Consider the following 11537-nt stretch of genomic DNA (forward strand, 5'->3'; position numbering starts at 1 on the left):
TTTTCCTAGCATTGTAAAATCAAATTTATTTCAGGGACATTTAAACTTTCACCACATTGGCCTTGAAAACAGCACAGTCAGCCACTATGGATGTCCTTTTCTCCTCTTTATCTGTTAGTATTGTTAGAAATAACAGACATAAAATGACAATTTGGAGCTAGCAGCAATTCAACCAACATCCCATTAGACAGAGCTACACAGGTCTGAGGAAGGGCACTTGAGCTGCAGTGCTCCCATAAACTGCATCAAATGATTTGATTATTTGTTTATACCAGCGTTTGGCCCCATTCTGCTCAGGCTGATTGTGCCCGTTTATCTTATTAAAGATGTGGAAGAGCCCATGTTTCCTGAAAAGGACAAAGAACCAACCTTTATTTTTAGTTTGATATTTAATAAACGAATGATTTTCTTTCTTTTTTTTGTGAAGAAAAAATTACCAGTAGTATGTTGTAAAGGCTCTGGTTCTTTTGTTTGCCTGGTCAGCTGTGGAAAAACCTTCATACATGCTCACAGATGGATAGTAGGTGATAGTAACAAAGCCAGAGACAGTTTGTTACTCCTACAAAAACAGCATTTAACGCAACACTGAGTAAAGTATCACAAAAACGGTAAAGGACACTTAGGCCAAAATGTCATTTACCTAACTTACTTTTCTAGTTATTCTAAATATTCTTAACTATTAAAACATTTTTCAGTATCCTGCTCTGTTTGCACACTACGACCTGGGTTTGCCACTTATCTGTACTTCAGTTTTGATAACTGTACAGTACTGTTTTGGTAACTTGTCCATGATGTAAGTATGTAAAAAGTTTGTGTGTTTCTGTTCTATGTCCTGTGTTCTGTTCTGTTTGTATTTGTGTTTTTTTGCTGCTGTTACAACTACATTTCCCAGTTGGACAATTAAAGGATTATTCTATTCTATTCTACTTTTCCTGCATTGTGGATCAGTTTGTTGAGCCTGTTGGCCTCTCTGTCACTGATGCTGCCCACCACCCAGTGGACAACAGGAAAGCAAATGGCACAACTAGAAGATCTCCACACACTGAAGGATCTGAGCTTTATGTTCTGCCCTAACAAATGTCTTGTCATGTCTTCTAACCTTTAAGCAGCCGATTTGTGTCATTTCATTTGTTTTGTACCAAATAGGTTGGTAGGATTTAGCCCTAAAGCCGTATATCTGGAGAGCAGGCTAGACTGCAGTTCCTCTAATGGAAACATTAAATGTGTTTAAATATCACCGAACTGGCCTTTTCAGTTGTGTTTGTGCTGTTGGAGCCTTTCGGAGTATTTTAAAGGAGCGTTCTGACAAATAATATGGCTTCGTTTGCAGGTCATTAAAAGAACAAACAACAACAATTAAAAAAAGCTGGGACCAAAATGCTAACAATGACACCAACAATATCAGTGGGTGACATCACAGGCATTTTTTATATTGTTTTTTTCAACTGTCTGGTTTTCCACAGGAGTGCCACCAAACAAATAAAAACACAAGAACAGTTTCACTGGGTTGTGTCCACAATGTTTCGTGCACTACATTATCAGTACAGAAAAAATAACTTTATGACATAAGTTTGGGTCACAAATATTAAATGAACATATATGTCAGTGATGAGCTTGTTTCTTCACCAGCTAAGAGTGGCTAAGCCATAGAAAGTAGGTCCTGTTACATACATGCCATCCATGAATTACGTACATGCTATGCTTCAATTTAACCAAAGAGCAGGTAAAAAACACTCAAATTGAAAGAATGTGATAAAATATATGCCCCTGACTTGAGATGATCACTCTCAAGAGTCAAAGCCTTGCAGACTCTGGCTCCATAACTGCATCTGCTCAGCTTTGTGGACTTCTCAGTGTTTTGTTGAAAAGCAGAATTTATAACAGTGAAGCTGGAAAACTGAAGCCACTTCCCAGAGTGAGGCGTCTGACAGTAGGTCTTACTTGGTTCATGCTGTAAATGGTTCTGACTGAAGATTCTCTTAGAGAGCGCACCTACTGCAACCTGCGTCTCATCTTGACTCGTGCTGCCTCCTGGTGGTGAAAGTCTGCAACAGCATCGTTTTATGCCCCAAAACTCTAAGGCCTAAGAGCTCTCAGGTTCAAATCCTGAGGAGGATTTGGCGTTATTGATTTGGTTTTTCATTAATAAGCTGCCTGGATGTGACTGAAGCCTGTCTGATCAAGTTTAAAGACCGCAGAGAGAAAAGGGCATGAACTGCAGTTATCATCAAAGAGTCCTCAGAGCCTACCACTCACTCACATGGGCTTATTTTGCTGTGTGAACAGTTTTAGTGTCAGGATGGGGAATTGAACAGTGAACTTTTAAGTGAATTTCCAAATAATAAACAGCTTCAGCCTCTGCCATAACACTCAGTTCAATATTTCTGTTCCAAAAGGTTATTACAGTTAACTAAAAATAACAAAGTGGAACAAAATCAGACTAGGAACTGCCCTAGAGGATTACATTACCCCTCAGATAATAATAGTAAAAAAGAAACTTACACTGAAACTAATGAAAACTTAAGTAAAATTGAACATTTTAAAACAGGAAAAACTCAACTGAAATGAAAACACAAATGATTCAGAGTGTTTGTTGCATGTTTAATAATGTCCAAGTACATCGATCCAAAGTCATCCTGTGAGCTTTGATAAGGCTGAACAGCGTCCAGGTTGAAAACAACAGCTATGTCTGTACTTTAGCATCGGAAGAGCTAAACACTCAGATATTAGATCCAAATTCTTTTAATATTTTCTAAAAAATGTATCAGTCTGAACTAGTCCTCCATCCTTGCTTTTTTCCTCTTTCCATTTTTATTTCTGTTTTGCTTTTATCAGACTTCATCCAGCAAAAGGTCTGAACTGCATCTCTCCATCTCGAGAACACTTCAGTACTAATTGTATTGTTACGTGCAGGACTGTAATTGAGTTTTCCTTGCACTGTTTTCTTGACACTTTTAGTTTTGTGCTCTTCTTTTACCTCTTCAGAAAACCTTTCTCATTTGGATACACTGTTTTTGACTTTCTGAGCCACAAAAATATGAAAAACAGCAAAACATTTGTACATTAGAAACACACTAGCAACTTGTGTCAGCTTTCCTCGGCGGTGACAGCAGCAGCTCGGATGTTTTGATCTGTGTGTGGGATTTGTCCAGCCCTCCGCCTCATGCTGTGACATTCAAACAGAGCTGCGTGTCATTAGCCTGGAAGATCTTTGACTGCCACATAAAAGCCGAAAGCCGGCTGATCAGCACCAGCTTCCCGGGGAGGGGGATGTCTGCTTGTGCCATAGGCCTGCGACCGCCACCACGGCTTCTCTTGTTTCCTCAAACAGGAGTCTGTTTTGCAGCCGACTTACAAATGGGTTGGTCTCGTTAGAAGTGAGGCGAAGAGGGGGCGGCTTAACAACACCAGAGTCCCCTGTTTTTATTGGGCTCATTACTGATGGATAACACAAGTAGAGGGACAAAAGGCAACAGGGAGGAGAATCCTCTAATGAGAAAAAGAGAGCAGATACTATCATCTGCATTGCTTTTCATCTGCACAAGGAGATTCACCTGAGTAGAGCGGGGTGTGTGTGTGCCTAGGTACCTGAGGTAGTTTTACTATCAGTCTATTCTTTCCACCAGCTACCAAACATGTTTGCTTTTACAAAATGATTGTGAATCATGTTAAGCCAGGCGTTCTTTAAAACTGAAATTCTAAACAGCAATCATCTGAACACATTCTGTAAACTTTAGGAGAATACTGCCCAACACAAGGTCTAAAAACAAAAGCCATCAAAAAATAAATCAGTAGATTAAAATCTGGCAGCATTCCCCAAATTCCCTGAAAGCCTGAAGTGGGATTTATATTCCCATGCTGATGTCAATTTCTGTATCAAAAAGAGAGATTTGTGTGGGAATTCTGCCAATGCAGACACTATAGAAACAAACTGCAAACTGCATGCTGACAGTGATGCAACAGTTTACCACAGAGTTCAGGAAGCACAGACAGAGGCCACAGTGGACAGTTTGGACTGTGTTTAACACTTGACTTCCCTTCAGTTGATGAACTTCTTCCAATAATCGAACTTCTGTCTTCTCCACAGCTGGAGCTCAGATAAGGAACCAACCACAGTTCAAACAGAGTAGCCTATCCTGCTGGCTGTTCCATGCATCTTCAACACCCCCTCCTAATGAAAAGTTATATATGTATAGGGATTGTTGCACCTTTATCTTTTACATTGACTTCATTCAAGCTCTACAGGTGCAACCCATTCAATACTATGAATTCATAAAATAACAGTGTTGAAATGCTCGTGTTTGTGTGTTTTTAAAAGGTCAGCATGGGGACACATCGAGCCGCAGTGTGGGCACAAACACAGCAACCTGAACTCTGAAGCTGTGCACAGATTAAAGCCATCTCTCGGTCAAGCAAGAGACTCACAGTAGAAAGTAATTGGTGCCTCACAGCAGGATGCCAGACACAAACATTAATAAACAACAACTCTTACTTCTAAACTTGTTAGTCAGCGACATTTTAAAGAAGAACAGCAACATATCTGTGTGTGGACGCACAGCGAGGGTACGTGAGAGCGAATAAAACAACGCTGGTGATGTTTAATCACCTCTGCCACATTAAGATGTGATTTCAAGCAACGAAAGAACGGATGGAGATCAAAAAGTGATATTTTAAATCCAGAACATCTGCTTTGCACGCCTGCATCGCCTTCTCATTTGTCAGGAAGGAAAACAAAGCTGCTTTAGTTGGATGTGTTAAACGGCCCCCTGCCCCCCTTGGGGGCGGGGGCACAGGGGCAGACCACCAACGCTTTTTTGGCCACCATGCTGCGTTGACGCGGACAAACAAAAGCACAAAGCTGCAGCGGGGACCCTTTGTAGCTCGACTTTAATGTGCCCCGCCTCTTTCTCCTGGAAGCGGAGCAGCTACTGTAAAGACTGCAGAGCACAAGCGTGCAGGAGAAATGATCGCTCCTCTGTCCCGACGCTAACCAAACTGCTAGGGTTTGCATTTTTTTAAATTATTTGAGCACAAAACAAACAATTTTGAAATGCCTGCTGAGTATTTTACAAATGATCCCTTCAGCCATCTCTGTGCAGAACAACAACTTTAAACTCGTTTAACTTACATCAACTTTTAACCTTGTTTTTATGTGCACCATCAACTCCAGTAAACTGAGATGAAAACCTGCAAAAATACCTTAAATGATATATACAATGCAAAAATTCCTTTCAAGCATTCTTCAGGATTTAAGCCTTTAATGGTGCTCTTTCAACAAAGTCATCTCATTGCATCTTTGCAGTAATTTAACAGTCAGTATTTATTGAGACTATTTCTGCTAGATTTGGAAGAAAGTTTAGTTAATGTCACATTCTTCTAGTTCAACATGAAGCATTGACTGAGTTTCTCAGCACAGTGTTAATCTCAGAGTTAGCTTCAAGGATAGCTCATGATGAAGCTTCACCAGTCCCACAGTTTTGCTTTGTGGACAATAAAAAGCCTACGTAAGACCTGCCTTGATGTATGCTCAATCATCCAGGTAAGTAAATTATCTGGACATCCGGATGAATAAAATCAACTTTTCGGATTTACATAAAAGCACATGATGTAAGTCCGATGTGTCATGTGTTGGGTACAGACAGATTCTTGAGGGACGATTGTTGTGTGGAGCTGATCGATGTTCTGTTAGCTGCCCTGAAGGTGTAAATGCTGCGGCTCAAATATTGCTGATAAGTTTTTAATTAATCTCTCAGATTCACAGACTAGATATTAAATGTAAAGATGAACGATTCCTGTAATTTTCATTCAGGCTGACTGGTTGGTCTGTGGTCGTGGTTGAACCACGAGCTCGGGGAAACCCGTTTGCTCATCCATCTCTCTGGTGAACTCCAGGTCTACCGCTTCACCAATGACCACCTCAGCTGTGGTGAACACCTCCAGATCTCCCAGCACGTGACCTCCCACTGTCTTGCCCTCGAAGTCTGAGAGGCTGATGTGGATGTGGGCATCCGGGTTAAGAGTGCCCACCAGGGAGACGATCTCAAACGGCCCACTGAGGTGCACCACCTGAAGGAAAAGTTTAAAAGCTGACATCATGACGAGCCCACGTGTCTCAGAGCTCTATAAATACAACCCAACACGCTGCCTCGACTACCTCGTTTGTTTTTGTTGCCGTGGCATTCGCCAGACGCAGTGTCGCCTTGGTGAGGCTGCCGACACAAGTGACTATGAACGGCGCTCGGAGACGCTTCTCCTCCACGAAAGCCTGCAGAATTCCCAGCAGCTCCTGACCCGGGCGGACCCTGATCGCATGGACCTGGAGGGCCGATCCTGCTCCTGCTGAACTCTGGGAGATAAAGACAGAATTATTTCTGTGGTTTTCGTCTTCCTTCATTTAAAAAAAAAAAAAAAAAAAAAAAAAAGGGGAATTAATTTATTAGGTCTTTTCTCATGTCCTGTTTTATTTATGTTCTACAACTCAAACTTTAAATAAATGAATAAGAAATTGATAAAAAAAAACAAAAAAAACCCCACACACAACAGAAATGTGCGTTATTCCAGAGCGGACAAAAATATCTCTTTTTTTGGTCTGTGTGTGTGTGTGTGTGTGTGTGTGTGTGTGTGGTCCATTCAGATCTTTAACAGGATCAGTGTGCTTATCCAAACACCAGGCTGACCTCTGACCTCTGCGGGGGTGAAAGAGGGCGTCACGTGCAGCCAACATTAATGGAGCAGCTTTACAAAGAGCCTTTTTTAAGAAAACAGCCAGAGGAGGCGGAGCACACATCACATTACTTTACGTTTATTTACCCGACATGTTGACGAGCCAGACAGCGAACAAGCAGCCGTCTCGAGCTTTAACGGAAGGTCGGATTTGATTTTGTTTTAAGAGCAGGAGAAACTCCAGTTTGAGGACAAGCTGCTGTAAAATGTTGAAGCCACTCAGTCAACTGAAATGTCAGTATTTATGTGTGGAGTGACAGCAGCTTTACATTTTATAGTATTTACTTTTAGCCTTTTCAACATTTATCATGCTACTCTTATTAGCAGACTACAAAACTGGGTCGGCATCACTGGCACTGCTCTCAAATGGTTTTCTTCTTCATACAGACAGATATTTCAGAATTCATATTAATCGATGTATATCATCATCTGCACCTCTCGTATGTGGAGAGGGCTCAATCCATCCACCAGTTCTGTTTCTATAGATATGTTACCAACCAATTAATGGTTTTATTGGAATCTCCTACCACTACTATGCAGATGACACACAGTTATATTTTTCTGTCAAGCCCAACAACCTCTCCTGTCTCAACGAGTCTTTGTCATTATTAATTGGATGTATTCTAATCTCAAATTCTTGGAAACCTGAGGTTCCAGTGCTCAGCCCAGACAGTTTCTCTAAGGAAGGTAGTCAGTACAACGGCCCCCTCGCCAATGATATACAATCATCTGCTAAAACCTTGGTATCACTTTTGATCAGCACCTGAATTTTGAAAATCATATCCCAGTCTTGTTTCCCTCATCTGAGAAATATTGTGAAAATCAAACTTTTAATGTCAGTAAGTCATCTTAAACTTTTAGCAAACACTTTAATTTTCTCCCATCTTGATTATTGCAATTCACTTTTCATGTGCAACTCTTGTGTTTTGAAAAGTGCTATATAAATAAAGCTATCTTTATACTTTATACCCATCGTTTCATATCTTTACATAAAAAATCTAATATTCAATGACCTCCTTTTAGTGTTTACACTATCTGACATATTGCCTGACAAAATCAGCAATTTATCTTTTAGATTTACCAAAGTGATGGATTTTGGGGGGCATGTGGGCACATGTACATTCATGAAAACAGAACAACATCACTTAGAAACAAATATGCGATTAAAAAAAAAACCCCAAATCATAAGTAAAATGTCAGGTATATGTATGTTTTTTTTTTTTTTTTTTTTTTTTAAATGCAGCTTTTCCTAAAGCTAACCTTTGTTGTCTCAGTGTCTCTGTGGCGTCTCTTTCAGGGGAAGGAAAACGTTCTCATCAACTGTCATTAGATTGTTAAATGTATACACGTGAATCACTTTTCCACTTATTTTCTGCCTTTTAAATTTTAGTTAAACTTTTTTTCATTAAGTTTTGGAGCATAACAAACTCCCATGTTAAAATGTCCAACTTTACAGTAGCAATAAACACGTTTACAGCACGCTATAAAATTCTACTTTGGCCTCTGTGGACGGTTTCCTCCTTCACAAAATTTTTATGGGAGTTTTTCTTTTTTAATAACTCATCAATCAGAATACTGCTTAAGGCTTTGGAAGTTAAGGGCATGGCTAGAATGGGTTAGATTTGAACCTTACAAAAACCCTACCAGTTCAATGGTAACCTGGTGGTTGATAAAAGGTTAAAGTCCAGCAGGGAGTTGCTGTATTGCAGTTTACAGATATCGACTATTACATATCTGTTGGCTTTTAATCAGGCGTGTGCTGAAACTTATTAATTACATATTTTATCTTAAGTAAACAATGGCTGACTTATTAGTAATAACATTTTTCCACATATTTGTGCAGCACTTTATCTGGTTATTTGTGCTTTATAAATAAACTTGAGTTTCGTGGGCATAAATACATTTTGAACAAAACAAAGATGTGATATGTTGCTAAATATATTGTTGATGCAGTGAACCGTTTACCCCAGAAAGAAAACACTAAATATTCAGATAACTCGTGCCCAGTATCCACACACACACACACACACACACACACACACACACACACACACACACACACGAGATTTAACCCCAGTTGTTTCAGAATACAAAAATAAGTAAAAACTAAGATAAATCCACCCTGAAAGAAGTGTAGAAATCATGCTCTGACTGTAAATGTAAAAATAAATTACAATGTGGCGTTTAAACTATGGTCTTGGCTTGCCCATGTGTCCTGTCCCTGAACACAAATCTGCAGATTAAAAACACTCTAATAAACTGCTTTCAGACTGTTACGTGTATTTATCTGAATTACCTTTTCACTCTTGTTTTTTTTCCTCTCTTTTGAATTTTAACAAAATGTTTTAGTTTTTTTTTTTTTTTTACTGAAAATTCTAATTTTTACGTGACGCTCCAAAACTGAGCCAATCCCAGCCTCCCATGTTCAAATGTCCAACATTACAGTAGCAATAAACATGTTTACAGCCTGATATAAATTCTACTTTGGCCTCTATGAAAAGTCTCCTTCATACACTTTTTACTGGAAGTTTATTTATTTATTTTTATTCGAATAATGGTAAGGCTTAAAAGTTCACCTATCTCACTAATCGTATCACTGAACAGGACTTTTCCACCATGTTTGTGGTTTTTGTGCCTTTTTAAAACAAATTTAATGAAACTGTCTGAAATTGGAGTTTTTATTACTTAGATTTATTACTTGTGTGCTGCACAAACACAGCTGATAACTTACCAAATGGTAAATTAGCTAGGGTGTAGCTGATAATTTAACACTCAACCGTCTCACATTACTTCAGTCACCTCTGGCTCACAAACGACTGTGTGTGACTGACGTCATGGTGGCTTCTTCCATTTTGATGTAATGGAAGAAGCCACCATCGCTTTGGCATCACTTTATATGTGGTTTTGCAGCAGAGATCAATGACAGGATCTTCACATGTGGTAAGCAGTTAAAAAACAAAACAAAAAAAAACAGACCCTGTACAAGATAGTATCGCAGACTTAATATTTCATGGTTTCAAGTTCAAATTTGGAATCACTAATGTCAGCGGTGTGACATCTATGACAGGGGTAAGAAACATACCAGTGATTCACAGGTTGTGATTTTCCTCTCACACACATTACTCTAACTTCTGGGTAACATTTGGTTTTAAAACTTTAGTTCTCAGAAGGCTACAAAGCAGAACTGGCCTCAGCAGCGTGCTGATAAACTGATTCTGGCACAGGAGAGGAAAACCTCACAGAAACGAGGAAACTTCTTCCATTCACAGAAACAAAAGCAAAAAGCTAATTCTACCCGTAGTCAGATTTAGAGCTGAACAGCTGCCTCTTTTAGAACAATTTAAAACAATTTTTTAAATAAATGTTATAAAATTCTTAAAATAAAAACACAATAAAAACAAATGAAATGACTATTATAGTAATGGCCTACTACTTACTTAAATTGTATTTATATAGCACCAAATCAAAAGAATAATTGCCTCAAGGCGATTTATAGTGAGTATGATCCTTTATATACATTAATTTTACATTTGTTTGAAATGGTGACAATGTTGAGCGACGCACTCACATTTGCTGCAATTTTGCAAGCCGCTTTGCAACACACCGCCATCCCAGCATCTCCATTCGTGCAGGTAGACAGAAAAATCTTTTGACTACAGTGGTCTTGACTGAACTCATATCTTTTCTAGGAGTACCAAACAGCCAGGAGAGTCAGCAATCATAAAGCCAGGTTATAAATATCATCAAATACCTTGATAATAGTGAGACAGAGTATGTTCTGATAAAGTTTCACTTGGTTGTTCACAAACAAAAAAAGACCAACAGGGTCTGGTTTTTATACCTTAGGACTATGACCGTGGCTGGCAGAGCTCATCAGAGGGTCATGAGAAGTTTTCAGGCTGAGCTGAGTGTCTGCAGCTGCTGTGTGAGCCACAAAATAACTTACACAAGTATCTTTTCTTTTACAAAATAAGGAGCTGGTGTAATTTTGTTTTTAACTTTATATTTTTGGAGGAAGACAGAAACAAACCTGTTGGGGACATTTAAAGAAATTCACATGTATCTGCAGCTTTAAAAGGAATCAAAGGTGATGAAGTAGAAGAAACTTACCATTCTGCACTGCGCTGAGGCTCCTGAGGGACTAAAGTTCAGGTAAACATTTAAAGCCACACACACAGGGCCATTACGCTGTGGACTGAACTGAGCATGCTCAGCAGCCAGAGAAACCTTCCAAACGTCTCACTTCCTGCTGAGTGTGGAGTTAGGGTTTTATTTTTCTTGTCTTTGACCGCCACCTGCTGGAGAATATAAAGCTCTGCATGGTGAAAATAATGACGGTGATGCAAATGAAATGAGAGAAGCTAAAAGAACAAAAATAAAGAGATAAATAAATGCACACAATAAAAGAGAAACCCCAATTCTGAACTCAAAATATAAGATATAAGCGAGGTCTTATTACGAGGTCTATGCCCAAACTTTCCTAAGTTGTATTTAAATTGTAAAAAGTATTGGTAAGTACCAAAAAAGATTTTATATTTCTCTAATGGTTAATTCACCAGTACGCAAAAGCTCTGCAATCGAAATTGCATTTTTAATGCTCAAATATAATTATCTTTGTTATCTATGGATTTTCAAATTTACTGTTTAACAAAAAGGCAGAAAAAAATAAAACACATTATTATTTATTTCATTAAGATGCCAGATTACATTTAATTACTTGAATTCCTGATGAGAAAATCAGTTTTAGTGGTTGGATGTTAGGTTTCTGAGACTGTGGCTCAAATATGGGTATAAAAACATGATTTCAATTTTTC

General features: G+C 38.9%; 1 protein-coding gene across 3 annotated transcripts; it reads right to left on the minus strand.

Annotated features, from left to right (window-relative positions):
- Window positions 1-5018: 5018 nt before the first annotated feature.
- On the minus strand, window positions 5019-10963 carry LOC120724887 (bifunctional protein GlmU-like). Of its 3 annotated transcripts, none has more exons than XM_040017374.1 (3): window positions 10834-10963; window positions 6155-6346; window positions 5019-6066 (listed from the first exon to the last, which is right to left on the minus strand). In XM_040017374.1, exons 1-3 carry the CDS (start codon window positions 10834-10836, stop codon window positions 5806-5808), a joined length of 456 nt encoding a protein of 151 aa, XP_039873308.1. In that variant the 5' UTR covers window positions 10837-10963; the 3' UTR covers window positions 5019-5805. The 3 variants fall into 3 exon arrangements, with proteins under 3 accessions (XP_039873308.1, XP_039873307.1, XP_039873306.1); XM_040017373.1 differs by lacking the exon at window positions 10834-10963 and adding an exon at window positions 10565-10681; XM_040017372.1 differs by lacking the exon at window positions 10834-10963 and adding an exon at window positions 10292-10394.
- Window positions 10964-11537: the final 574 nt, after the last annotated feature.

The sequence above is a fragment of the Simochromis diagramma genome, unplaced genomic scaffold (genome assembly GCF_900408965.1).
Source record: "Simochromis diagramma unplaced genomic scaffold, fSimDia1.1 OVJJ01000802.1, whole genome shotgun sequence".
NCBI classification, from domain to species: Eukaryota; Metazoa; Chordata; class Actinopteri; order Cichliformes; family Cichlidae; genus Simochromis; species Simochromis diagramma.